This window comes from Arabidopsis thaliana, chromosome 5 (assembly GCF_000001735.4).
Source record: "Arabidopsis thaliana chromosome 5, partial sequence".
NCBI classification, from domain to species: Eukaryota; Viridiplantae; Streptophyta; class Magnoliopsida; order Brassicales; family Brassicaceae; genus Arabidopsis; species Arabidopsis thaliana.
In genome coordinates this window covers 8,320,912-8,347,795 of record NC_003076.8, presented here as the reverse complement: position 1 = coordinate 8,347,795, position 26,884 = coordinate 8,320,912, and the positions used below count along the sequence as shown (strand labels likewise).

The window sequence follows — 26,884 nt, the reverse complement described above, 5'->3', positions numbered from 1 at the left end:
TTGATCTTTTGGTTTGATCATGGCTGTCGCGGAAAATGTTGGTGTGAAGGTGGACTCTTCTAATAATCAGAATATAGACAACAACACTACTTCATTAGTAGAGACAAAACCATCATGTTCTGATGATCAGACACCTAAATCCAAATCCTCTGTTCTAACAAACGAATTGATCCAAAGAACCAGTGAAGTGAATCTCAAGAGTGAGATAAGTCATTTGAATCCGATGGCTAAGGAATTTGTCCCTTCTTTTCTGGCTCAAACCCACCACTCTGAGTTTTGGGGAAATAGATTCTGGTTTACTAACCATTTTCCAAAGCAAACTATTTTTCTTATTGGCCAGTTTGCTACAATGGTATATATTTCATCTATACTATTTTCTGTGAACTATGTTATGTGTTCATGAAATATCTGCTCTAAATGGTTATGACTCTTTTTGCATATATTTTTCATTTTAGATGTCTTGGTGTTGAGGAATTTAATCAATTTGTTAACATAACACACATTTTTCGCCATTTCGAGGTTTAGATGGTGATAGATTGTCATGTTAGGATCAGCTTTTCAATTTGCTTATTGAAAAATATGATTGTAATTCTTCTTTGTGCTTGCTCTCTAAGTCTTGTCAATTAACACAGAGAAGGAACTTTGGCAAAGGGAGGCCATGGATAACCAAAAAAACAAACTTGGTTCAGAATGAAGATATGATCAAGAGAACTGTATATGTCTCAGACATCGATAACCAAGTACAAAACAGAGAAATATTGTCTCAAGAAAACACGTTTTCATAAAGAATCTAATCATATATACATAACAAAAACCCTCTTGTTCTTTTTGTAGGTTACTGAGGAGCAGCTTGCAAGTCTCTTTCTTTCTTGTGGCCAGGTACTTACTTAATGATCTTCGTTTTGATTTTATGCAAACTCATTTCTCATAAGTTTTCTTGCCATTTTTTTTTGGGTTAAAGGTTGTTGATTGCCGTATGTGCGGTGACTATAAGTCCATTCTTCGTTTCGCCTTCATTGAGTTCACCGATGCAGGTACTCAATTATGCGCCAATTTTCTTATGAGTTGAGATGTTCTTGCTGTTTTTTTATTAATCAGTGAAGTGATGTCTCAGAGGGAGCTAGGTCTGCTTTACGAAAATCCGGTACTATGTTTGGTTCTCATCCTATTAGGGTTTTTATGTCCAAAACAGCTATTGCGCCTGTTAACCCGTCTTTCCTTCCACAAGTAAGTTGAGATAATCATGTCTAAACCAATCTTAGCTAGGCTTGACTAGATAATTTTGAATCAATCTTGTTCTTATCAATAATGTGGTATATGCATAACGTTGTTTTCTTCCTTCAGTCCAAGGACGAGCTAGAGAAGTGTGGAAAGACTGTTTATTGTACCAACATTGACAAGGAGGTAGCTTTATTATGTCATTTGTTAGACATTGGTGAAATTTAAATTTTACCAATTTTATTTTTTGGTTTTTAATTGCAGGTCACTAAGATGGAGTTGGAAAATTTCTTTAAAACAGTTTGTGGGGAGGTATAGATTTGGTTTTTGACTGTCGCTGATTGTTTATACACTTATAAAGATGTTGTGTTTTCTCATTTTACACCATCTTTTCATTTCGTTTTAGGTTCACCATCTGAGGTTGCTTGGAGACTTTTACCACCAAACCCGCATTGCTTTTGTCGAATTTAAGCTGGTGATTTTTCTATTGCCCTGTTTGCATACATGAATTTTCATTATAGTATTGATTCTTGATAAGCAAGGACTAGCTTAGCTATTCAATCTTTGATAAGTTACATCATGTGATAAAGATTTTGACATCAAATCATCTTAATACTAAGTTTACATAATCAGTTTTGGATTAAAAAAAAAATCATCTTTCATTTTACTTATGTGATGAATATTTGAAGTCGTACTCATTCTCGGAACATATATGTATGATCGTCATAAATACACACTGAAATAATGAGCATGATCCACTATATATTGAATATTTGTTTGGCCTGATGAGGCAAATTAGGCCCTAATCAACTTTATTACAAACATTAAAGTGAGAAATGATTATTTTTACGTGTGTTTCAGGCAGAAAGTGCAATTTCTGCTCTTAATTGCAGTGGTGTTGTCTTGGGAGAGCTCCCAATAAGGTAAGCTCACGAATAAGAATTTTTTTGTTTTTGTTTCTGTGGTCTTCATTTGTCCTTTTTGTGTTCAATTTCTTAGTTTATTAGAAATCTAATTACCGATTTATGAAGAAAAATGTAACAACTTGAGTGCTCTTAAGGTTGATCATAAAAGTATACTGATCACTGTGGGATTAATATTTGCATTTCTCTATGTGTGTGAAGGGTAAGCCCGTCAAAGACGCCAGTGAGGCTACACCACTCTGATTTAAACTAAAGCTAATAGCAATCCGATGAAAGAGATCTATTCATATTGAGACAAAGAAATCAAAAGTCATTTTAAGATACTTGAAGCGTTTTTGTTCATATAAAGATCTTCTCGATCTCAAGCTGCCCGGCCGATATAATAATTTTGAACCCTTAGTAACTTATGCTAAACTATCTCCTTTGGAACCAAATTGATCTTGTTTCTTATATAATAATTTGGAAACATCATTTTGGTCATCTTTATGAATCATTTTAAGACCCTTTTGGACAAAATCCTCTCCTACTCTCTCTCTCTGAATTTCCATGCTTTTCTGTTTGGTATGATTATTCAGTGTTTGATTTGATGGAAGTGAAAGTTGTTGGATTTCTTTACAAATAGTTTCATTGATTTGGTATCTTTTTTACTAGGCGAGATAACACAACTTAACGGAATCGAACACTGATGAGAAAAGCGGAATCAAATGGACTTTACCACTTGACTAAAAGCACATCATCGAGAGAAGATATCTAGTTTGTAACTAAATAAATAAATATATTAGATTATTTTTTTCTTGAACTCATTTTCAACAAAACATTGTATTAATAAATATCAGTTTGATTGCTTACGAGAATACCTTGTAAAACAAAACTAATCTATCAACCAAACCAAAGGCCCCATATTTCTAAACTGAATTTCATTGACTCGGTTTGGTTTGTTACTTTGTTTGATATGATTGACGAAACTACACTCAAATGTGAACCCACAACAAAAATTAGGCACAGTAAATATGGAAGTTTTAGTTGACTTTCGTTTTGTTAAAATATAAACCCATGTTTATAAAGAAAAGATTATCTATCTATTTGACCAAGTCCTCCTGTGTAAGACTTATATTTTTTTTGTCAAATTTGGGACACTATACCTGTTTTATATATTGAATAAAGAACCGTATACAAAGGTTGAAAAAACAGAGAAATGAAGTATAGAAATGGGAATGAAAATGTCAACTGATAAGACAATTGTCGGCTAACTAACCTGGTCAAGATAAGTTACGTATATGAAAAGTTACGAGAAAACACAACGTGGGATATTTCTTGAGACACAAGTCAACTATCAAACCGGACCGTATGGTTAAGAGACGATTGATTCTCGTACTATATTGAAGGCAGCAAAGTCATGTCTTAGCCACTTGGTTAAGTTCAACCATTGAACCAGTGGGTTTATTATCTACTTTAATTTTCGTCCTTAAACAATTTGACCCACGACCATTTGCTATCAAATGTTTGGACCGGACCGGACCGAACCAGACCGGTGAGATGTTAAATGAGAGACTTGCTTACCAAATTGTACCAAAACGGTTTATATTAAAAGGTGTAAAAAGTGGCCTTTTGTTGTCTTTTTCAGTACTTGACGGTGGAGGAGTAGTAGTAGGTGACCGTATTAACTCGTTTAAGCGTTTTTCATGCATATGGTTGTGACAGATCAAAATCACCGCGTTCCATGTTTTCAAAAATCTTATTTTTATTATGAGGTCTTTAATTATTGTAAGAAAGAAAGAGAATAAAAATTGTGGAACAATTTATTAGGTAAAGATATCTTTGGTAATTTTCTGTTTAATTGCTATCAAATTTTTTTTTTTTTTTTTTTTTTTTTTAAAAGTTGCTATCAAATATGTTATCTACGAGTGGAAAATCTATGGTAAACACAATGTATTTTTCAAGTGCTATACTATTTTTAAAGTTTATATAATCCATAGTTAAAATTAATTAAAATCAACAAATATAAGATAAGCACATGTCACTTATGTTTATTTTATTTATTTATTATAATTCAAAATGACACAGAAATTCTTCTAATTATTTTTAAAAATTAAAATATTATTACAAAACGTAACCGTCTTATCTTATTTTAAATTAACATATGTAGTTTCTTACCTCGCAAGATAATGATTTCACTAATAAAAATATGAAAGTTAAGATCAACCCATTAATGTTTACCACATAAAAAAAAAATACCAACCTCTATTAGTTTTTATTTTATTTTCTATATGCTTACAATGCAAAACAAAAAATTTCTAGAAAAAGAATCAATGTAAAAGTTAATTTTCACCTTAATTAGGCAAACATATAATTTTAAAAAATTTGATCTAATTTCAGTACTTTTGTAGGTCAGAAAAATTATTTTTAATTTCTTTCGTCGTTAATTTCAATTCAACAATCAACATCATTAGATGTGAAAGTCATTAAATGAAATTAACATACAATTAAAAGTGATTAATGCCACTACGCGCTCTTGCCTCCTTCTTAGTGGTCTTCATTTAACAAACGCCTTCTCTCTTTTTTCCTTTAAATCTCTGAGCTCTTTTTTCTTCATTTGTTTTTTTGCCAAAAAAAAATATATATATTGAATCTTCATTCATTAAAAAAACAATTTTTATTTTTCCCTATTCATCTTCGGTTCCTCACCGTCCGATGCTTTGACTCTGACCAATCAGTCAATTTGAGCTTCACAATCAACGGTCATGGGTCATTGTTACAGCCGGAACATCTCCGCCGTCGAGGACGACGAGATCCCCACCGGTAACGGCGAGGTTTCGAATCAACCATCTCAAAATCACCGGCATGCTTCGATTCCTCAGTCTCCGGTTGCTTCTGGTACTCCTGAAGTCAACTCATATAACATTAGCCCTTTCCAAAGCCCGTTACCGGCGGGAGTAGCTCCATCACCGGCGAGAACTCCGGGACGGAAGTTCAAATGGCCGTTTCCTCCACCGTCACCTGCGAAACCGATTATGGCGGCTTTGAGACGACGACGTGGCGCTCCGCCTCAGCCTCGAGATGAGCCGATCCCGGAGGATAGTGAAGATGTAGTAGATCACGGTGGTGACAGTGGCGGCGGAGAGAGGTTAGATAAGAATTTCGGGTTTGGGAAGAACTTCGAAGGGAAGTATGAGTTAGGGAAAGAAGTAGGGCGAGGGCATTTTGGTCATACTTGTTGGGCAAAAGCGAAGAAAGGCAAGATGAAGAACCAAACCGTGGCTGTCAAAATCATCTCTAAAGCTAAGGTCTGTCTTCTCTTTTGTTTGGTTTCAGAATGTAGGGACTCTTGTTTTGTTACTATTCACAACATAATCACTATTTCAGATTCAGAGGAATGTAGAATGATATAGTTAGGTTCTCTGTGATCATTGGTTAGATGATGAATTGGAATTTTGTGTTTACAGATGACGTCGACGTTATCTATTGAAGATGTTCGTAGAGAAGTGAAATTGCTGAAAGCTTTATCAGGGCATAGGCATATGGTTAAGTTCTATGATGTATATGAGGATGCTGATAATGTCTTTGTTGTTATGGAGTAAGTTGTTTGACTCTATATGGTTTGTTCTTTATTAAATGAATCTACTGTTAGATATTCAAATCTTCTTCTCCGATATGGTTTCAGGTTATGCGAAGGTGGAGAGCTATTGGATAGAATTTTGGCGAGGTAAATCCAAAGTTACCTTTCTTAGTCTTGCTTTTATATGAGTGCTTATTGTTATTTCGGCTTTCGTAGGTTAGTTATTTGCATTTAGATATGGTTCCAACCTTGTATTATATTTTACTGCAGAGGTGGACGATACCCTGAAGTCGATGCCAAACGTATTCTTGTGCAGATTTTGTCTGCAACAGCATTTTTTCACCTTCAAGGTGTCGTGCACCGTGATCTGAAGCCGGAGGTACACTGTTTGCTTCTATAAGTTGCTGATATTTCAGTTATTACCTATACCCTCTTCTTTGTTTTGTATGGTTGCTTAAACATATGGTACAATTGTGTGTCCAGAATTTTCTCTTTACCAGCAGAAATGAGGATGCGATACTCAAGGTCATAGATTTTGGCTTGTCTGATTTCATTAGATACGGTAATGATCTTTTTTTGTTACATGATTCTCTGCATATCATTAGTCTGGCTTTGACATTAAATATATCTAATGAGTTTAGCTGCAATGTGTAATGGTCATTTACGATATCGTAACCATATATGTTCCCTTGGCATTATTAGTCTTGCCAAATCTCATTTGTACAAGTTTTCCGCTCACATTTCTTATTTGTTAATCTTTTATATATGCAGATCAGCGTCTCAATGATGTTGTAGGAAGTGCATACTATGTTGCACCTGAAGTACTCCATAGGTCTTACAGCACTGAAGCAGATATGTGGAGCATCGGTGTCATAAGTTACATACTTCTCTGTGGAAGCAGACCTTTCTATGGAAGAACTGAGTCTGCAATATTCCGTTGTGTGCTTAGAGCAAACCCTAATTTTGAGGATATGCCTTGGCCTTCTATATCTCCTACTGCCAAAGACTTCGTGAAAAGGCTTTTGAACAAGGACCATAGGAAACGAATGACAGCTGCTCAAGCTCTAGGTAAGTTCTTTTCCGTGGGTTAAAACAGATATGATCTTGAAATGGAAACAATAATATGGCTTTAGATCTTATAAGTTAACTGTTTTATTTTTTCCATTAGCGGTAATATTATATGATCTATATTTGTAGCTCATCCGTGGTTACGTGACGAAAACCCCGGTTTGCTTCTTGATTTCTCGGTCTACAAGTTGGTCAAGTCCTATATCCGTGCCTCACCTTTCCGACGATCAGCACTTAAGGTAGTTTCTTGATATCCTCATATTATTATTAAGTACATTGTTCTTTTCTCTTTCTACTTAAATATAGCTGATTTACTTATGATAATAGTCGAACAATTTATGCTACAAACAGAATGTTACTTGTCTTTTTGGCACTCAGTGAATAATTTCCTGAGAACATCTTTTCCTATGGTTTTCTGTTTCTTATATTGACCAGTTTTTCATTTGTTAATCTTTTGAACAGGCTCTCTCGAAAGCTATACCTGATGAAGAACTTGTGTTCCTTAAGGCACAGTTCATGCTCCTGGATCCTAAAGACGGAGGCCTATCCCTTAACTGTTTCACAATGGTAAGTATGTCTTTCATGATTTAGCTATAGCATTTTGACTCGGACTTTGATTTGTGAATCTAGATCCAGTATATTTATCCCTTCTTGATCTCTAGATTCCATTTTCTGAATAGAAATAGTTTCCTGAAGCAAGAGATAGAAATATTGATTCAAAATAAACACAAACTAATATATACCGTTTATAATCGTTGAGTGTAACTGCAGGCTTTAACAAGATATGCTACTGATGCTATGATGGAATCAAGGCTTCCTGACATTTTAAATACGGTAACACATCTCTTATTATATATTTTATCTTCGCTTTTGAAGTTTATGAGTGGATCAATTATGAGTGTTAGATATGGTTTCATGTGTTGCTAGTTGAAAATGATTGTACATTTTCTCTAGGGTGGGAAACATTGAGAAATGATTGTGACTCGTTGAGCTTTAGTGGTAACTGTTTTCACCGTAATTCCTCAATTTGAATTCTGAGTTTCCCATTTTTTACCACTGTGCTTGCAACAGCAGACAATTCTCATTGATTGGTTTTAGATTTAGCTTGCTACAATCACCAAAATATCGCCAGAGTTTTCTCTGATATTGAGATTGAGGTTTCTTTGCTGTTTTTTTCCGTACTCCTATGGACTTAGCACTGTGTGCTGAATTACGCCATTTTTTTCCTTTTATAAAGATGCAACCTCTGGCGCAAAAGAAGCTTGACTTTGAAGAGTTCTGTGCGGCTGCGGTCAGTGTTTACCAACTGGAGGCTCTTGAAGAATGGGAACAGATTGCAACTTCAGCATTTGAGCACTTTGAACATGAAGGAAACCGAATCATATCTGTCCAAGAACTCGCCGGGGTATGGTCCTAATTTAAGCATCTATGAGATCGTGTAATCACCATCTCTTTCTTAAGATTAAAAACAATATTCTTATATTTGGGCGTGATTTAAAGCAGGAGATGAGCGTGGGACCGAGTGCATATCCTCTGCTCAAGGATTGGATCCGAAGTTCGGATGGAAAGCTGAGTTTCTTGGGGTACGCTAAGTTCTTGCATGGTGTGACCGTACGAAGCTCAAGCTCGAGACCTAGGTGACACACCATGATGTAAAAAGTCTTCTAACATGTGAATTGAGTTTCAAGAAACATCCTAAACAATGTCGTCGTCAGAGACCTTGGATTCAAAGATTAAAAAAAAAAACTTGAAATGGAAGTGAAGTCAGGTAGGTATTTCCTTTGTAAATGATTCTTTGAGCATTTTGTTTTCGAAACAAACTAAAAAAGGAAAAACATATTATATATGTTATAGAAGGAATTGGAGAGGTGTTGTTCTTCTGGTTTTATTCTCTGCTTTCACTTTCGTTAGTCTGATAATATGTTGTGTACAGAAGGCGATAGAAGTTTTTTAGCCGATAGTTGAAGCAAGTGTCAAATTTAGTGTATAGGAATGATAAAGTGTTTTTTCTTACTCGTATTGTGAGTACGAGTCCTTCGGTGTGAATGATACTGTGGAGTGCCCCATGCTCGTGAGAGGAGCTGGCTTTGTGGCTTTGGCAAATCCTATTGGAAAATCAGGTGAGAACATTACATCAATCCATAGGGGCATTATCAAAAGAGAGGCGTGACACAAGTGGTCTAAACAGCTTTAAAGAACAGACAAACAAAGAAGATGTGGTTTCTTGAATTGGTCTTAAGATTACATACCAGAGAAATGTGATTGAATTGGCAATTAAATCGTTGCTTACATTTAGTTTATCAAATGCTAAATCATGTCAAACATGTATGTCTCTCTCACATGTTAAGTGAGTGTAACCAAAAATGCGGAGAATATTGGTAGAGAAATCTTTACCAGGACAAAAAAAATATGGTAGAGAAAAACTGAAGTGGGTGGTTATAGAACAAACTTTTCATATGAATCAGTCAACTCGTAAATTATTATGCAAGTCTAATTTACCATTCCTAGAAAATTATTGAAATGTAATTTGAAATTGATAAACTCGTGTTGTAACCACTTGTTTTTTTGGCAAAGTTAATTCTTGCAAAGTTAGTTACACTCGTTTTACATGTGTTTGAAACATTGTTTAGATTTTTTGTTACTGTTTGATACATCTATCTGGTAGAGAAATCTTTTATACATTAATTGAGACACATTTTGGAGATCTAACATCTATTAAATATATCAGCTTTTTCATATAAAAGTAGAATTTAACAAACAAATCCAAAAAAAAAGAGAAAAAAACACATTTTCGATTTGGTAAAGAAAATACAAAGTTTAATAACATTAAAAGTTCAAATCAACCATATTACATTTACATAATTATACACTACTATACTAAACTTAAGTATAAAATCTAAATTGTACTGTATAAATTATTTAAAGATTAAAAAAATCCAAGTAGATGAACATAAAACACGTGCCTCTCCTAAGTCCTCCTAACTAATTGGTATTAAGTCACAAGCCTCCTTTATCCACTCGGTCTCCTTCACTATAAAAAGCAAAGAAATCCCAAAACACTTGTAGCACCACAACAACAATATCCACATTCTTCTTCTTTTGAGTATTACATCCAACGAAACGTCTCTTTCTTTCTCTCTGATAGGCAACAATGGCGCAGAGGAAGATGATTGTGTTTCCCACCAAGAATGAATTGTCCGAAGCAATGGCTGAGTACACTGCCAATCTCTCCGCCAAGTTCATCAAAGAGAAAGGCCTTTTCACCGTTGTTCTCTCCGGCGGTGACCTAATCGATTGGCTCTGGTTTCCAAAATCTCTCTCTTCTCTCATTTAATGTTGTATATAAGAGAAAAAGTCTAATCATTAACTCTCTAATATATCACACGTTGCAGCAAGTTGGTGCAACCTCCTTATATTGATTCAATCGAATGGCCAAAATGGCACGTCTTTTGGGTCGATGAGAGGGTTTGTGCATGGGAAGATCCAGACAGTAACTACAAACTCGCCATGGAGGGTTTTCTCTCTAAGGTTTCATAACTTAACCTTAAGACCAAAAAAAGATTTTATCATATGTTTGAAGAAAATTTATCAACATATTTTTTTTTTGGTAATCGTAGGTTCCGATTCCGGATAAGAACATCTACGCAATCGACAAGCACTTGGCGGCTGATGGTAACGCCGAGCACTGCGCGACGCTCTACGAGGAGTGTCTAAAGAATCTGGTGAAAGAAAAGATTATCCCAATATCGAAAAAGACAGGGTATCCTGAGTTTGATCTACAACTTCTAGGGATGGGTCCTGATGGCCACATGGCGTCTCTCTTCCCAAACCATCCACAGATCAATGAGAAGCAGAAATGGGTCACTTACATCACCGACTCTCCAAAACCACCACCAAAGAGAATCACATTCACTTTACCGGTCATCAACTCTACTTTGTACAATCTTATGGCCATTTGTGACAAAGCACCGGCCAAATCCGTGGCTGAGATCATGAAGCACAACAACCTCTCGTTACCTTCTGCTCATCTTAGTGCTCAAGTCGAAAATGTTTGGTACCTTGACCAAGCAGCTGCCTCCGAGCTCTAGAGAGGTAGCCTAAACACATTAATATTGGTGTTTTGTTTGTAGTCTCTACGTTGCTTTGTGTTGAATAACCGGTTAATACATTTGCGTACGTTTACTTCGTACAAAATGTGTTGAATATTCGAGCTAGTTGTTTCTTGTAGTTGTGATGTGAGTCCCTGGCTATGACTATATATCATTATAAAAATATATAGTGGGCTTCATTTAATCTGTCATTTCATGAATGGTGTTTAATTAAACTTTTCTTTTAGGGTTTATCATTAATTATTCATGCTTTTTAACTATATATTGTACATAGTATATACAAGTGATAATCTTATATACTATATATTATTGTTTTGTTTTATTATATAAAATCAACATGTATTAGATGAGAACACCTGCCCAATGTAAGTTTTTTTAATTAACCTCCATAACATAATTATACTATATAGTAATGCTGCAATACGCTCGTATACGAATAATATAGAAGATGAGAAGAATATTATTCGTTTTAAAATTCACAGAATGGGATTTACTTCAAAGTGGTAATTTTGTTGGCCAATAGTAGTTGATACGCAAGACATGCATTAAGTTAGTTTTAATATGTTTCCACACAGAAAAAACATGGACGTAGAATGCAAGCATTAATTGTATATACCAAGTAATTTGTGTATATCATGTCAAGGACAAAAAAAACAAGTCAACAGAATAAACCACAACCCCATATATAAACCTGTTTTCGGAGAATCTCCCAAATAATTATTGCACCAATAACCAGTATCTAACCTTGAAATAAACACTAAAGTAAAATCTTAAATCGAAACTCTCGCTTATAATAGAAAAATGTGCCAGAAGAGAAAATAGGTTTCTTGGCCTTTACTAGGGATTTGTTTCTGTTTTCAAGTGTGTCAGATTTGCTCAATATTTATCAAGTATGAACAAAAAGAGAAAAAAGTAGGTTGAGATTTTAATATGGTTGTTGAACCATTAAGAAAAAGGAGCCCATTTTCAAGACTCAAGAGAATGGTAATTTTCTGTCGATTTGTTAGTCTATAAACACCGCTTGTAGATGTAAAAATTTCAATGGTTTTGTAAAATGATGCAAATTGAGTTGTTCACTGTGGTGATCTTGCGTGTTGAGGATGAATTTGCCCGTTGAGCTAATAATTTCTGGTGAACATATTATGTCATTTGTAAGATGTTCATTGATTGTGATGATAGTCATATAATATGAAAACTAAAGTATTCATCTACTTTAAAAAAAATGAAACCTGTTACATTGCAATGAAATAAAAAATCCATTAAAGAGCTAGGAACAAAATTCAGAGGAAAATATGATTCTACTGTTCCAAAGAAGAATGTATGTGATAAATTTTATTCTTGCATCTATCTTTTTATAATTCCCATTTGGTGGTTATATCTCATTTATCTTCATTCAATTGATTTATTTATGAATATATTGTATAAGGCTCTAGCAAACAAATATGAGAAAGTTTTAAAAGCCAAATGTAAAGACTAAATTTTAAATATCGATTTAATAAGGAAAAGTTGTTACATCTGCAAAATATATTGTATATACACTATTGAAACTCGTTTCTGTCGATAGTGTCGAATCATGTGCAAGCAAGCTAAGCGTAGAGTGGAGACAAAAATTCTAGTAGTAAACTTTATTTAGTTTATCGTTGTTCAGAAAAGACATTTTATTAGTTTATAATTTGAAGAGAGTAGTGTACTAAATTAGTAGTATTGAAGAGCATCGTTCTATTTTATTTTCTTAAAGTAATTACATATAGAGTCGACGTTCCAACGACAACTCTGGACAGCTCACGCATTATGTGATTGGTAGTTAGGTTTTTGTTTGAATAGTTTTTTTGCACAAAAATTTGGTTTGGAAATATTATAAGTTACACATATCTACGGCCTTTAAAATCATGCAGCCACTCACCTTCAACCCTTGTATGGACCGGAGCTTCTTACTAGGGATTACCATTTGAATTTAACCAACATTTGAACTGCGGACCCGATGAACTAAACAGAAATCAAACGAAAAAAAAATTAACGAATTTATTGGCTACCCGTTGACAATTTATTTAACATTTATATGTACTGATGTTAGCAAATGAAATATGTCTTAAAATTAATGGACAAGAAAAATTGGTAACCAAGTAGAAAAGTGCTTTGAGAGTGTATGACAATGCTCAAGATCACTAGTTCAACTCCATCTGAAACTTGAAAGGGGGTATTTACATTTGAAATGTGGTTCCTGATACTTAAAAATATTATAGAGCAAAGATTCAGAATTCTTATGGTTTATCAAAAAAAAAAAAGAAAGTAAAGTGCCGAAGCCCGAGTTCATGGGATGTGCTTTTAGGTTCCGAATGGTTACGTTTGTACCTTAAACAACAGAATGTGCCAAAAGTGACAGCATTTTTGTGTTATATTTTCTTGTATGATCTGTTTTTTTTTTCTACTTTATAAGATGTAACTATAGTTTAGGTACATATTAATTTAAGAGATATATCATCAATCAAGTGGGTGTTTAATATTTTATACTAGTTTATTTCCAATTACTTGTGTAATCGTTTCATAACTCGATGAGCTGCTGTGAGATATAAAATTATATATGTTTTGATGGGTTTCTTATGACTTGCAGTTTTGTGCATATATAATTAAACAAAAGCGACCCATGTTATGAGCATAATTAAATAAAGAAAAAAATAATTAAATAAAGAAATCTATGAAACTTAACAAGCTGTTTAGGAACAAAAAGAAGAGTTGAAAACTCATTAACAATGAAGAGTGGTAACCCTAAAACAAATCATAATTAAAATACGATAAGCACTAAAATACATAATAATTTTTTTATTACAAATAACGCATGTTTATCCTAATTGCACGTTCATCACCTAATCATCAAAACATTTAACACCACTTCTTCTTCTTTTCTAACTATTACATCTCCTTGATCAGATTCTCATAATGGCATCTGTTTTGGAGAAAACGAAGAGTAAGAAGATTGTGTTTCCCACAAAGAAAGAATTATCGGAGGCTATGGCCACGTACACGGCCAATCTCTCAGCCAAGTTTTGCAAGGAGAGAGGCTATTTCACCGTCGTTCTTTCCGGTGGCGACCTCATCTCCTGGCTCAGGTCTACTATATAAGAAAATCTTTAAATCTTCTTCTTTTTCTTTTATTTAGTCTTATATTATATAAAAATGATTAAAATCCAATGTTAATTAACTTTTGCAGTGAATTGTTGGAACCAAAGTATCAAGAAAGTATCGAATGGTCAAAGTGGCACATTTTTTGGGTCGATGAGAGGGTTGTTCCATTAGACCATGAGGACAGCAACTACAAACTCGCCTTTGATGGTTTTCTCTCCAAGGTATTTTTCTTGCTCCTCATTTATCAAACTATTTTTGTTTTTTTGTTGGTAAAACGAACTATATATTTGAAGATACCTTGATACAAATTTTTGTATCAAACAAATATTTATGATATAAACATATATTGTTTTAAAATTAAGAAGGAATCGTACGTACATATATATTCAATTTCATATATATAAAAGAACTAGAATTACAAAATCATCTCGGCATATATTGCAAAAAAAAAAAACTTTGTGAAGTTAATGAGTTGCTAACTCAAAATCATGCTTTGACATTAATTAAACTGACGATGTCATTCATATTCGTGTAGGTTTATATGCATATTTTCCCAATATGATTTTATTTTAGTTATAAACCGTCTTGTTAGATGATTTTGATATATACATATATTTCACACTATTTAGGTTCCAATACCAATTGCAAACATATATCCAATCGACAAAGACTGTGCAGCCCTTGGTGATGCCAAAAGTGCAGCATTACTCTACGAAGAATGTCTCAAAAGACTGGTGAACCGAAACATCATTCGCACATACAAATCGTCTGGCTTCCCACAGTTCGACCTCCAGCTCTTAGGAATGGGTCCAGACGGTCACATGGCGTCTTTGTTCCCGGGACATTATCAAATCAAGGAGAAGGCAAATTTGGTAACCTATATCACTGATTCCCCAAAACCGCCTCCGAAGAGAATCACCTTTACTTTACCGGTTATTAACTGCGCTTCATACAACCTCATGGCTGTATGTGATGAGGCTCAAGCCGATGCGGTAGCTAAGGTTTTCAACCATAACTTCGACTTGCCTGCTGCTTGGCTCACAGCTGACGTAGAAGCTATCTGGTTTCTTGACCAAGCCGCTGCATCTAAGATCCCAAAAGGACTTTGATGGTTTAGTTGGCTTCTCTTCTATTTGTAACTTATGTTTCTGGTTTCTCTTTGATGGTTTTCAAATAAAAGCTATGTGTTCGAATGTAAGATCGAGTGGGTTCGGTTTATTCTTGCAAACGAGCTACTACATTTAGGCTTTTAGCCATTGTACTTATTTGTGTGTGATCTCTTGTATTTTTAAAATCACATAATTGATTTACAAAGTTACAAAACTCAGTTAAAAGTGTACGACGTATAGAGTCTTTTAGAAAAGTTCGACAATTACTCCAATTCATATTCATATACCTCAATCCAATGATTAGTTAGTCCCGGACAAAATAGCCGAAACGAAGAGAACCAAACAGAACCGAATCGAATTAGATGATCTGGTTCGGTTCGGAGATTGTAAATTAACCAAATGAAACTTGTCTTTCGGAAGCATATATATCAGTTCGGGTATTATCGAAGAACCGATAGGCTAACCTAACTATCCAAATACTTCTAAAAAATTTTTGGTTACTTTGGTTAGTTTTCAGTTAGTCTTTAGGTTAGTTCAAGAATTTTTCATGTATTTCGACTGTTAGAAGGATAATTTGTAACCGAGCCGAACATTACCGCGGTTCTAAACCGGTTCTTCACTCTATTATCCGAATCAAAAGGTATCCGAACCGGAAACAAACCAAATTTTGTTCGGTTCTTATATGAATCCTAAACATCTTATCCAAATCATAAAACTGAACCAGAACGGAACCAAAGATCTAGATCTACACATTAGTTCATAAGCTGGACCAGACTCATAAACAAACTAACAAAACACAGGTTTGGTCGGAGAAGGCTTTATTAATCCACTTGTCCTCCTCTCAGACTCTACAAAGTCAAAGTTGTTCACTTTACCTATAAAAACGCTCTCTCACTTTCTTTTCAATGGCTTCTTCTTCTTGTTTCCTTCGCTCGATTCTCTTCTCTTCTCCTACTAACCTTCGTTCAAATCACCATCTCCCCACTTTCTTCCCCAAGAATTATCTCATTTGCTCTCATTCCACTTCTTCTCGCTTCGAATCGCTCTCGGTTTCATCGATCGGAACTGGATCTACCAAGAAATCATCCGATACTCGGAGAAAGGTAAAGAGCATGGCTACGACAAATATAGGAAAGGAGGAGAAGAAAAGAGTCGAGATTTATGATCTCGAAGAGAATTTAGTGATTGATTTGGCTAAATTCACAGCAGATCTCTCCGATAAGTTTTGTAAAGAGAGAGGCGCTTTCACCGTCGTTGTCTCCGGTGGCTCTCTCATCAAATCACTCCGGTGAGTGTTCTTATCTCTCTTTTGAATTTTGATTCGAAACCATGAGATTTAAGGGTTTGCAACGTTTTGATTTAGGGTTTAGCATCTGTGAATTAGAGATTTGAATCTGGCTTGTGTATTGAGGAGATTCACTTCTTTGGTAGTTATGGCTGATCAAGAACATAGCTTTTTCACATTTTGACACACTTTATTGATAATGTTTCAGGAAATTAGTAGAATCTCCTTACGTTGATTCTATAGATTGGGCAAGGTGGCATTTTTTCTGGGTTGACGAGAGAGTTGTTCCCAAGAATCACGATGATAGCAACTATAAACTCGCTTATGATAGTTTTCTATCCAAGGTATTGAACACGTTCTCTTCAGGTTAAGAGTCAGCTACAACTTCTTCACAGTCTAATCATTTCTCTTTAGGTACCAATTCCGCCTGGAAATGTATATGCAATCAACGAAGCCCTCTCCGCTGAGGCTGCAGCGGATGATTACGAGACCTGCCTCAAACATTTGGTCAACACCAACATTCTCCGTGTATCTGAATCAACTGGCTTTCCCAAATTTGATCTCATGCTTCTAGGTATGGGACCTGATGGTCATGTGGCATCATTATTCCCTGGGCATGGTCTCTGCAACGAGAGCAAGAAATGGGTAGTTTCAATCTCTGACTCTCCAAAACCACCGTCTGAGAGAATCACCTTCACGTTCCCGGTCATCAACTCATCTGCACATGTAGCTCTAGTTGTTTGCGGTTCTGGGAAAGCTGAAGCTGTGGAGGCAGCTTTAAAGAAGACTGGGAATGTACCACCTGCTGGTTCTGTTTCTGCTGAAGACGAGTTGGTTTGGTTCCTGGACAAACCAGCATCTTCCAAGCTCTAAAAACAGGTGGTATGCTTCCCATTCCAGTGAACTTACCAATGTGACTAGTCCGGTTTAGTTTTTGGATTTTGACTCTTTGGTTCTCTCCATTTATGTTGTGGGAAGAGACTGTTGTGATAAAAGCGTGTACTTTACATGGAAATAATGAACTAATCAATGGTTTCTCTGATTTGTTTTGGTGTATTTTGGTTAAAATCTATCGGAACCAACACTCTCCAATTGTTGTTTTGACTAAAGACTATAACTGATTGTGTAGTATGCTCCGGATCGGACTAAAGTCGAATTTGTCCGCACTTACTTCACCATTCACCATTGCTTGTTTTTATTCCACTCCCAAAAACTTCATACTAATAGTAACAATATAGTGCATACTTTTGTCTGTTCCATACTTTAGTCTGACGTTTTGCTTACTAATAAGCTAAGCGTTACTAAAATATTAATACGCATGATCCAATCCGTAACGTATGAACCAAGCATTCAAAGCCTAAGTTGGTTTAGTTTGTGTAGCCGAGATTTGAGAGTTACAAATAGATTAGTACATGTAGTTGTAGTGAGTGAGAGGAGATATATTTCCTAAAGTTAAACATGTATAAATTATTACAGAACTAGAAATAAATAGAAATGGTTGTTGAAGTGAGATCTGATTCATCTGAATGAGGAATAAATGGTTTCTGAATCATATATTAGATTTGTTGATGAAAACATATATGGTAATAGATCGACATTACGGTATTTTCCATTATTTGTGTGGTTTCACATTATTTTACATGTCTAGTTTTTTATATTTAGTAATAAATAATCCAAATATCTTTAGATACTAAATTAATTTTTATGAGATTTTTTGTTAAATTCAAGTAATCAATCATCTAAACATGTGAAGATCGTATATTAATGATAAGGGTAGATAAATAAAAAAAGAAAAGTAAAAGGGCTAAAAGTGTAATATAGAGTATTTGGCTACGTGGTGATGGTGGGGTACTGTAACGAACTTTTATAAAAAAAGCCAAAGAAAAAGGGCTTTAATGGCTCCAATGACCATTTACTCTGATTTTGACTTCTCTTTTCAGATTCTAGAGAGATAGAGAGAAAAATCGCAACTCTCTACAGAGAAGCGGAAGCTACTTCTTCAACAACGCGGCTAAGACGGAGAAGAAAGGTCGTATGGTTTTCGCCGGAGTTGTAGATCAAATCTGTTACCGATTGGTACGGACATTGTTCCGCAAGTTTGGACCTTTAAATTGGGGAAGAGGAAGATAGATACAGAGAGAGAAGGAGAAGGAGTTTTGGGTTTCGATGAAAGCTCTACGAAGAATACAAACGAAGTCTACGTTTCCAAATCCTTCTTCTCCGTCATCTCCGTGGACTCATTTGCGTTCTGCTTTCGTCCTTGTTACTTCTTCTTCTCCAGCTTCTTGTTCTTCTTCTTCTGATCCGTTAGTCTCTTTTGATCTCTCTATCTCATTCTCAGTTTCTATATGATTTGATTTGTGCTTCAAAGGGGTTAATCTTTATTACAGGATCAATGTTTGGATTTGTTTTTTTTACTTTTGTCCTAATTGAACCTTTACTTAGTTTCCATGTATAGGATCAACCTATCTTTGGATATCTCCTTTTACTAGCAACAAATAAGTGCTTTTAGTATCACTTTAGCTAGTGGAGATTGTTTGCATTAGTGAAACTATTTCGATTTCTGTTTTTTTTTTTCTGTTCAGGCATCGGCTTAAATCGCCCTGGTCCCGGAGAAAAGGGAAAAAACCACTCACACTTCGCCGGTGGAGAAGATGTTTCACCCCTGAGGGTAGAATTCGGAATGGGGGAGTTGATTTGTTGAAGAAAGTTCGGACTAGAGTGAGTCAAAGCTTCACCACTTTGTGAAAACTTGTTAGTGTATGTTTTGGAATATTCATTTTCTTTTTTACTCCTTTGTAGGGCATTGATCCTAGCATTCGGTCTGAGGTGTGGCCATTTCTTCTTGGAGTGTAAGTATACATTCAAACTCTAGTAGTTGCAACAATGCACTTATGTCAGTTGATTTGTTACAACAAAATCTCTACCGTGTTGCTTGTTATGTGTTGAAATCAAGAACATTGTCATGGTGTTCACACTTATGTATCACATAACCATAGTGTTCTTGCTTCGTTTTCCTCACCTTTGTTTATTTTCTTCTCTGCAAAACAGGTGTGATTTCAATAGTTCCGAAGAAGAGAGAGGTGCTACAAGAACTTGGAGAAGGTGAGAAAGAGATGAATCACCGCTCGAGGATCTTTTATATATATTTTGTGCTTCTGTGACTTGATTTTACTTAAACCTTATAATTGCAGAAAAGTGTATGAGAGACTACGCAGGCAGTGCAAAAGGCTTCAAAAACAAAACAGTGGGACTTTTAAGTTAAACAAGATCAATAAAACTACTCAAGATGATGAGCATGATAGTTGGTCTCTTGCGCAAGACTCTGAAAGTTCATGTTCTGATGATGCTTGCAGCGTCCACGAGTCTCTTATCAGCGATAAAGACAACACGGAAGATATTGGCTACATGAGTGATGTCTCATGTACGCTTGACAGAGACTATAATGGTTCAAGACACCTGAACTCTGAGTCGTCAGACTCAGATTCATCTGATGAGAATGATTATGTTCAGGTCGCTCCTTCTTGTGAAGGGAAAGATGAAAACAGTACTTCTCCATCCAGCATATATATTTCTCGTACCAAAGAGGATTTTGTGACCTGGCAGCGTATTATCCGTCTAGACGCTCTCCGTGCAGATACAGAATGGACTCCATATTCTCAATCCCAAGCTTTGGTTTCAGAGAATAGGGCACGTCGTGCTGCTGAAGCAGTTGGTCTAAAGGATTACAGTTATTTGGAACCTTCGAAAATCTTTCACGCTGCACGGCTTGTTGCTGTTCTTGAAGCCTATGCCTTACATGACCCTGAAATTGGCTACTGCCAAGGAATGAGTGATCTTCTCTCCCCTATACTCTCAGTCATACCTGATGACTACGAGGCATTTTGGTGTTTCGTTGGGTTCATGAAGAAAGCTCGTCAGAATTTCAGAGTCGATGAGGTTGGGATCACAAGGCAACTGAACATAGTCTCAAAGATTATCAAATCCAAAGACTCACAACTCTACAAGCATCTTGAGAAAGTCAAGGCTGAAGACTGTTTCTTTGTTTACAGAATGGTTCTTGTTATGTTTAGAAGAGAGCTGACTCTGGAGCAAACATTGCATCTCTGGGAAGTGATTTGGGCAGACCAAGCTGCAATAAGAGCTGGGATGGGGAAATCTTCCTGGAGCAGACGAATAAAGCAGCGGGCTCCTCCCACGGAGGATTTGTTGCTGTACGTGGTAGCTGCTTCTGTGTTGCAAAGGAGGAAAGTCATAATAGAGAAGTACAGTAGCATGGAGGAGATTCTCCGAGAGTGCCACAATATGGTAGGGAAACTAGACGTGTGGAAGCTCTTAGACGATGCACACGACCTTATTGTTACCCTCCACGCCAAGATCGAACATTCTATCCCACAATAATCCTTTTCATTGTTATTGCGGTTTATAAGAACTGCCTTGGTGCTTGTGTTTGCGCAACTATGAAATGTGGCTTCCTGGCAAGCTATCAGGGGATATAGTAGCCGCGGTTGGAACAGAATCAAACCGAGGATTTGATTTACCGCTATCTAAATCCCGGTTTAACATATCAAATGGCCTGAATCAAGATAGGCATGATTTGTGTGGTGTGTTGGGAAACTTTCAGAGGTGAGTTTCTCTGCTTTCATTTTCAATTTTGTATATGGAAACAATTTTGTTTGTGCCGGGAAAGAGAATCTTTCGCCGGTAAAAGAAGAAACCAACTCTCTTTCTGTTCATTCTTATTCCAAAAGTATAAATATTACATAAGACATGTAAGTTTGGTTTCATCCCTCTTTAACTGTCTACTCCTAACCTAACCACATCTACTATACATTTCTCCGGCGGTAAGTTCGGGTTTTGTCTGGAAAATCTTTCTGCCTTAATGAGCCGCAGTGAAGTTCATACAGATAGGAGGTCTAACCTTAGCCAGAGCCAGCAAAGAAGAAGGCAGAATCCAGAGACCATCTCCACATATCAAACCTGATGCAACAGCTGGAACCATCACATCTGCCTTCTTACGATTCACCTTTTTCCAAACGTATACCACTAAGCTCCCGATACACATATCGATTGCGAACGACCCACCCACCAGGAACGGTACAGCCATTGCCATCGGGAGTGGGATCCACTTCCCTGGCTTATCTGGTAAGAGGTCTCTTGCCAAGTTGGCAGCAACCGCAAAGGCAAAGAATCCGTAGCAAAGCTCTAGGCAATGCTTGGGGAGAGCGGAGGGACCTTGAACACCGATAATAGCCATGTTTCTGTATATCATAGCATAAGGAGCTTTGTATTCACCATTTTGGTTTCCAACATCAAACGCCTTGTAGAAGAGGAAGAAGGTGAGTGGCGCAACCACGCAGCCTATCGCTGTCCCTATGGCTTGTGCAACAAGCATTGAGCGGGGCGAGGTTTGCGTAAGATGTCCCGTCTTGAAATCATGCATCAGGTCAGCTGAGACAGAGACAATTGATTTGATGAGACCACAAGCAACCATCCCAGCCACCACTCCATCGTTTTTTCCTGCCAGTGCCGCCATCACAAAGAGCGCCGCTTTACCATAGTTGTAAGCCATGTTCATATCCGTTAAGCCAGCTCCATAGGCGTTACAGAAGCTGAGAGACGGGGCGAGGAGGTAAGCTACGAGGACGAAGTACCATTTCAGCTGAGGGAACATCAGAGGGATGGCAATGATGGAGACAAGGGAGAAGAATAAGTATCCGACACAAGCCATCCATAGCGGAATGCTCTCTCGAACGAACACTTCATTCTCTCGTTTCAGGTTATCGGATTCTTTCGTGCTATCTTCTGGAACTTCTACCACTGCAATCAGTCAATTGGTTATTACTTTTACATCGAAACAAATGCAAGACACTGTTAGCTAGATCCTTCCACAGATAACTTACATGTGCTGATGCTGTTGGTTTTGGAGAGTCTAGAGTGGAAGCTTCTTCCAGTGAAAAAGAGTATCTTAACGAAGTTATAAAGCCCATCTCCTAAGATCAGTGCAATGCATATAAACACCTGCAACAACACAAACAAAACTTATCGCATCTTTTTGCTACCACAGCTGTAAGATATATATATAAAAAACTAGGATGAAATCAGACCTTGTAGCCGTTTAAGCCCTGCATACTATTATCTTTCAATGTTGCAGGGAACCATTCGCCTTTAAGCCGGGCTATGAGAGGCCACATGATTCCCCACGAGAGGATGGCACCGAAGAGCAACGACAGATTCACCAAATGAGAACAAATCATCCCAGCTCCAACATATGTCATACTGAAGTCAAAGTAGAATCTATATCCCATAAAGAGATAAAGCTTCTTCAATCAAACATGTTTAAACATTTGAAGGATTATATAAGAAAAACTGAGGAAACTCACGTTTTGTCCAAAGCTTGTAACCCAAATGTAGGGAACTGAGAGAATCCGCATTTTTCACCACCTGAATAGAACCATCCAAAGAATGCCCAAAAGAAACTCAAACCAAACGATTTTATAAACCCGCGAATCTGTTTCCTGTATCGAAAACGACGAAAAATATCGATATATATCCCAATCAAGTAAGAAAAAACAAGATTCATCAAGAACATATATAGAAAACATACTTGGCTGTCTTATCTCCTTTGCTAGTATGAAATCCATTTATAAGAACAGCTGTTGCCGTTCCACTAGGATAAGTTAGCTTGTAGTCTATAATCATCACCTGAAATTTATACAATTCATTCTCAGAATTTAATCACACCATTGAAATCAAAAATTTACTCTGTTTTCATAATTGCTAGATATCAGTACCTTTCGAAGAGGTACCAATACAACAAGTCCAATGAAGCTAGTAACGAAGAGGAATGATGTCATCCATCCAACACCGGGCTCTTTTATACCACGAGGATTGTTTCCTTCGGTGTTCACTCCTGTCTCCTCGTAAGTTCGTCTATTCAAACCCAACAAATACGATGCAAATCCACCTGCAAGAGAGATGCTGTAACAAGCAACAGCACAAGTTTGAGCAATAGTGTTCTCTTGACGTGTGAAAGGCGTCGTGGCGATTCCGGCTTTTTGAAGAACTTTGGTCCATGATTTGAGGAAAACAAAAGCCAAGAGAGCTGATGAGATGTTGAGATTCGGTACGAGTCCTGTCGTTAGATTCAGCTTCAGACAGATCACACTGTAGACAATCCCTATCAATAAACTCGCGACGATCGCTCGAACCGTGATCTGTTTCCTCCATGGCGGTGGTTTTCTCGAATCGATAAACTCGTCTTCCTGAAATTGGCTCTGTTCTCTCTCAACCCTTTCGTTTTCCATTTGAAGAAAACGAATCTCAATAACCTAAATCAGCTCTTCCTTCACCTGGCCCCAAATCGTTAGGTTGCTTCTTGTACACGGAAACAACGTTTTGAGCCTAGCGAATTCGAAGAAAATATGCGAATCTGAGAATCGAATGATTCGCAGACTCGAGGTTTGGCGTAAGATGGAAGAAGAAGAAGAAGAAGAGAGAATCGCATATTAGTGATATTGAATTGAAGAATTTTTTTTTATAGAAGAAGAGAAATGAATGAAGAGAGAGAGAAAGTGTACTGCACAGAAGTACAAATTAGGGTTTGCATTGTAATTGAGAGTACATATATTATGTGATTCAGATTCAACCAAATGTGGAAAAAACACACGTTTTTCAGATAAAAGACAGAGCGGGTTGATATATGGTTGTTGGTCTGAAACTCACTAACCGTGCAATTTTTTATATTTTAATATATGATCCGAAAAAAAGAATAATAAGAAGATGGTAGTACAAATCCGGTAAAGTTGTATATTAACAAAAACAGAACAAATATTGTGAAGTTGGTGTTGGTAATAATTATAAAAATAGGAAAAAAATGGAGTCCCTTGAAAGTGTCGATAGTAAACAACAAACCCCACAAAGAGAAAGAGCACTGACTTTTGAAAAAGAGTGGGTTTAGTTGAGTTTGGTGTCTATGTTTGACTTCAGTTACTACCTGATGTGTCCCAGCTTTTTGATGTGTGTGTTGTCAGCTTCTATTCCCATAATATTAAAAGTTTGACCCATATATTCTGTTAAAATTATTCCATAATCCATCCATTTGTTATATATATATAAAAAAACACTGTTACACAACAACAATATTTATTATCAAAAATATTTTTTTCACAGTTGAGTTTTGGTTTTTTTTTTGGTCTGATTCGTATGGATTACGTATTATACGAAACTTTACGAATGTAATTTATTTTGGGAAGTGTAAGTTAGGAGGTAACATAAAATTATGACTTGCACACTTTACCTTCAAGTTAATTAATTTCTAACAACTACTATTATATATTCAGATGAGAATTCTACCAAATTATGTCATAAATTAAAATTTTACTTTAAGCATCAACAAACGTATAGACCATTCCACTTTTCTAGATATGATACTCTTTTTTATCGTATTGCAATATGTAATAATTGTATACATAGTTCTAGATAAGTATTACTTTGAAATAGAGTATATTTGTTTGTCTAGTGTACTAAGAGCAGCAATGGTGGTCTCTCTTATGAGTCCCTAAAAACCAAAATAATAATAATATTTTAATGTTGTTATTATATTTTAGTTTTTTAATAGAGTTTGACTACTAAAAGAACTACACGTGTATATTTGGGGTTGAGACTGTCCCTTAAATAAGGGTTTTTGGAGCTCCTCTCTCTTCTGTCCCTCTCTTTTTAATTATTTTTCTTTATTTTTATGATAAAGGACTCATAAGAGAGACCACCATTGGTGCTGCTCTAATGAACACCCCAAAAAAGAGAAAGAGTGACATAATTCACGCAGAAAGAACCGCGTAACGTAGGCAATTGGATTAGACCGACGTGGACGTCCGAGCTCAAAATGGCGGGTATTCATAAGGGCCTAAATAATAATATTTCATTTGGAGGAAATAAGATCACACATTTTTTTTGGGTGTAAATGTTAAAAGAAGATCACATATTCTTGTACGTTCGGTTATCCATTTGGTTTCGGTTGTATTTATTCGGTTATCGGTTTTTTCGGTACTTTAGTATCCATTCGGTTATTTTGAAAGTTCGGTTCGATTCGGTTCGGTTCCAGTTCTTTCGATTTTAAAATTTAGTATCTATTCGGTTATTTTGTTTTGAATATTTTCAGATATTTTGGATATTTTTGGTTATTTTTGAATATTTTTACTATAATATATATTTTTTTCAACCATTTTTAATTATTTAGTCTAGAAATAACTAATATTTTTGAAAATATATTTATATTTGAGATATTTTTGGTTACCTGAAATATTTCAATACATAATCATTCGGTTTCGGTTCTTTTGGTTATAAAATTTAGTAACCATTCAGTTATTTTTCAATTTTCGATTTGATTCGATTCGATTATTTTTGTTTTGGTTTTGATTCGGTACATTTGGTTCGTTTATTTGACCGGGCCTAAGACCATTGGAAAGAAAAAAGAATAACAGATGGTTTATAAGTTCAAAGGCACCTCTCGTCACAAGCTGGACTTTGGGAGTGTGTAATTTCTTACACCATATATGATATATATTGAATTTTTTGGTGTAAGTGACGGCTGTTTGTTCGGTAACTCACTTTCTTGCACACAACAAATCTTATCTTAATAACCACATCATTCATAGAAAACTTAGTGGACTGAATTCTACGAATCTCTTGTGAGAAAATTTCCAAAATTCACTGAATTCTACAAATTTCTGAAATGCTAAATTTTGTGGTTTGTCTTGTTTCTATGAGAAAAGACAACGAAAATTAATAAATAAATAAATAATTATTGATGAATCAAAGCTCGAGTTTTTCTCTAACAAAAATACAAAATAATATTTTGTTCAAGGGGACAGGGACGTGGTCGTACTAGGAGCAAGGATCTGGCCTGCAATGGAAGCAATCTTCGCCGTCAACCTCACATAATAGTTGGCTGCTACCATCGGAGTCCGGCGAAAGAAGTTAGTCCTCTCAACACACACATCAATATACCCAAGTGCTTGATTCTGCTGTGCCTTCATCGCCACGTAATCACTGTTCTTCATCGACGTATAAGCACTCTGAAGACGAGAAACCACGGCTTTGTACGCGATCTCGCAAGCGGAGAAAACGGCTTTGTCCTGAGTATCTGTAGCGTTTGGGAGAAGATAGTCTTGGATTTGAGAAACCGTCTCCGTAGCAAACGTCAGAGCTCTTTTTGTCATCACTTCCGTTATGGTCGCTATATTTGCGTGCGGCGAGTGTAGCTGTGACGTGACAATCAATTCACACTCATTGAAGTTCACTGTTTGGTTGCAGATTCTGTCGATTATAGACTTTGTTGGTTTGTCTGGATTCACAGTTGAGGAAAAAGGCAAATGTGAAATCAAGATCATCACAAGACTAGTGATGATCAGATTCATATTCATATAGTGAGCCATTTCGGTGTGTGATGTAAATGCTTTACGAAGACGTACAAAAGCATATAAATTTATACT

General features: G+C 36.1%; 8 protein-coding genes across 8 annotated transcripts; 6 read left to right on the top strand and 2 right to left on the bottom strand.

The window, feature by feature from the left end:
- Window positions 1-19: 19 nt before the first annotated feature.
- On the top strand, window positions 20-2,394 carry CID13 (CTC-interacting domain 13; the record flags this gene model as incomplete). The annotated part of the gene is made up of 10 exons (NM_122352.1): window positions 20-352; window positions 633-740; window positions 835-879; window positions 962-1,034; window positions 1,115-1,227; window positions 1,345-1,404; window positions 1,483-1,530; window positions 1,625-1,693; window positions 2,080-2,141; window positions 2,343-2,394. The coding sequence occupies 10 exons, from the start codon at window positions 20-22 to the stop codon at window positions 2,392-2,394; spliced, it is 963 nt and encodes a 320-aa protein (NP_197832.1).
- Window positions 2,395-4,511: 2,117 nt separating this feature from the next.
- AT5G24430 (Calcium-dependent protein kinase (CDPK) family protein) lies at window positions 4,512-8,871 on the top strand. Its single transcript, NM_122351.5, has 11 exons — window positions 4,512-5,425; window positions 5,585-5,715; window positions 5,803-5,844; window positions 5,968-6,076; window positions 6,181-6,259; window positions 6,469-6,765; window positions 6,895-7,004; window positions 7,228-7,332; window positions 7,537-7,599; window positions 8,003-8,170; window positions 8,269-8,871. Exons 1-11 carry the CDS (start codon window positions 4,883-4,885, stop codon window positions 8,404-8,406), a joined length of 1,785 nt encoding a protein of 594 aa, NP_197831.3. The 5' UTR covers window positions 4,512-4,882; the 3' UTR covers window positions 8,407-8,871.
- Window positions 8,872-9,763: 892 nt separating this feature from the next.
- PGL5 (6-phosphogluconolactonase 5) lies at window positions 9,764-11,262 on the top strand. The gene is made up of 3 exons (NM_122350.4): window positions 9,764-10,068; window positions 10,158-10,293; window positions 10,383-11,262. The coding sequence occupies exons 1-3, from the start codon at window positions 9,917-9,919 to the stop codon at window positions 10,851-10,853; spliced, it is 759 nt and encodes a 252-aa protein (NP_197830.1). The 5' UTR covers window positions 9,764-9,916; the 3' UTR covers window positions 10,854-11,262.
- A 2,404-nt stretch (window positions 11,263-13,666) lies between these two features.
- On the top strand, window positions 13,667-15,376 carry PGL4 (6-phosphogluconolactonase 4). Its single transcript, NM_122349.4, has 3 exons — window positions 13,667-13,981; window positions 14,083-14,218; window positions 14,627-15,376. The coding sequence occupies exons 1-3, from the start codon at window positions 13,812-13,814 to the stop codon at window positions 15,104-15,106; spliced, it is 786 nt and encodes a 261-aa protein (NP_197829.1). The 5' UTR covers window positions 13,667-13,811; the 3' UTR covers window positions 15,107-15,376.
- A 456-nt stretch (window positions 15,377-15,832) lies between these two features.
- Window positions 15,833-17,553, top strand: EMB2024 (NagB/RpiA/CoA transferase-like superfamily protein). Its single transcript, NM_122348.3, has 3 exons — window positions 15,833-16,394; window positions 16,600-16,735; window positions 16,806-17,553. Exons 1-3 carry the CDS (start codon window positions 16,012-16,014, stop codon window positions 17,262-17,264), a joined length of 978 nt encoding a protein of 325 aa, NP_568445.1. The 5' UTR covers window positions 15,833-16,011; the 3' UTR covers window positions 17,265-17,553.
- A 743-nt stretch (window positions 17,554-18,296) lies between these two features.
- AT5G24390 (Ypt/Rab-GAP domain of gyp1p superfamily protein) lies at window positions 18,297-21,189 on the top strand. The gene is made up of 5 exons (NM_122347.4): window positions 18,297-18,697; window positions 18,977-19,112; window positions 19,194-19,243; window positions 19,443-19,496; window positions 19,586-21,189. The coding sequence occupies exons 1-5, from the start codon at window positions 18,558-18,560 to the stop codon at window positions 20,790-20,792; spliced, it is 1,587 nt and encodes a 528-aa protein (NP_197827.1). The 5' UTR covers window positions 18,297-18,557; the 3' UTR covers window positions 20,793-21,189.
- On the bottom strand, window positions 21,091-23,901 carry YSL2 (YELLOW STRIPE like 2). Its single transcript, NM_122346.3, has 6 exons — window positions 23,186-23,901; window positions 22,999-23,096; window positions 22,775-22,909; window positions 22,499-22,688; window positions 22,295-22,412; window positions 21,091-22,211 (listed from the first exon to the last, which is right to left on the bottom strand). The coding sequence occupies exons 1-6, from the start codon at window positions 23,696-23,698 to the stop codon at window positions 21,271-21,273; spliced, it is 1,995 nt and encodes a 664-aa protein (NP_197826.2). The 5' UTR covers window positions 23,699-23,901; the 3' UTR covers window positions 21,091-21,270.
- Window positions 23,902-26,251: 2,350 nt separating this feature from the next.
- Window positions 26,252-26,827, bottom strand: AT5G24370 (Plant invertase/pectin methylesterase inhibitor superfamily protein; the record flags this gene model as incomplete). Its single annotated transcript, NM_122345.1, has 1 exon — window positions 26,252-26,827. One exon carries the CDS (start codon window positions 26,825-26,827, stop codon window positions 26,252-26,254), a length of 576 nt encoding a protein of 191 aa, NP_197825.1.
- Between the last annotated feature and the right edge of the window lie 57 nt (window positions 26,828-26,884).

Coding starts and splice junctions, on each gene's coding strand:
- AT5G24430 (NM_122351.5), top strand. CDS start 4,883: ATGGGTCATTGTTACAGCCGGAACATCTCCGCCGTCGAGGACGACGAG. Junction 5,426..5,584: donor AAATCATCTCTAAAGCTAAG/GTCTGTCTTCTC, acceptor TTGTGTTTACAG/ATGACGTCGACGTTATCTAT. Junction 5,845..5,967: donor TTGGATAGAATTTTGGCGAG/GTAAATCCAAAG, acceptor ATTTTACTGCAG/AGGTGGACGATACCCTGAAG.
- PGL5 (NM_122350.4), top strand. CDS start 9,917: ATGGCGCAGAGGAAGATGATTGTGTTTCCCACCAAGAATGAATTGTCC. Junction 10,069..10,157: donor GACCTAATCGATTGGCTCTG/GTTTCCAAAATC, acceptor CACACGTTGCAG/CAAGTTGGTGCAACCTCCTT. Junction 10,294..10,382: donor TGGAGGGTTTTCTCTCTAAG/GTTTCATAACTT, acceptor TGGTAATCGTAG/GTTCCGATTCCGGATAAGAA.
- PGL4 (NM_122349.4), top strand. CDS start 13,812: ATGGCATCTGTTTTGGAGAAAACGAAGAGTAAGAAGATTGTGTTTCCC. Junction 13,982..14,082: donor GACCTCATCTCCTGGCTCAG/GTCTACTATATA, acceptor TAACTTTTGCAG/TGAATTGTTGGAACCAAAGT. Junction 14,219..14,626: donor TTGATGGTTTTCTCTCCAAG/GTATTTTTCTTG, acceptor CACACTATTTAG/GTTCCAATACCAATTGCAAA.
- EMB2024 (NM_122348.3), top strand. CDS start 16,012: ATGGCTTCTTCTTCTTGTTTCCTTCGCTCGATTCTCTTCTCTTCTCCT. Junction 16,395..16,599: donor TCTCTCATCAAATCACTCCG/GTGAGTGTTCTT, acceptor ATAATGTTTCAG/GAAATTAGTAGAATCTCCTT. Junction 16,736..16,805: donor ATGATAGTTTTCTATCCAAG/GTATTGAACACG, acceptor ATTTCTCTTTAG/GTACCAATTCCGCCTGGAAA.
- AT5G24390 (NM_122347.4), top strand. CDS start 18,558: ATGAAAGCTCTACGAAGAATACAAACGAAGTCTACGTTTCCAAATCCT. Junction 18,698..18,976: donor TGTTCTTCTTCTTCTGATCC/GTTAGTCTCTTT, acceptor TTTTCTGTTCAG/GCATCGGCTTAAATCGCCCT. Junction 19,497..19,585: donor GCTACAAGAACTTGGAGAAG/GTGAGAAAGAGA, acceptor TTATAATTGCAG/AAAAGTGTATGAGAGACTAC.
- YSL2 (NM_122346.3), bottom strand. CDS start 23,698: ATGGAAAACGAAAGGGTTGAGAGAGAACAGAGCCAATTTCAGGAAGAC. Junction 22,689..22,774: donor TTACAAGCTTTGGACAAAAC/GTGAGTTTCCTC, acceptor TATGGGATATAG/ATTCTACTTTGACTTCAGTA. Junction 22,413..22,498: donor AGGGCTTAAACGGCTACAAG/GTCTGATTTCAT, acceptor GTGTTGTTGCAG/GTGTTTATATGCATTGCACT.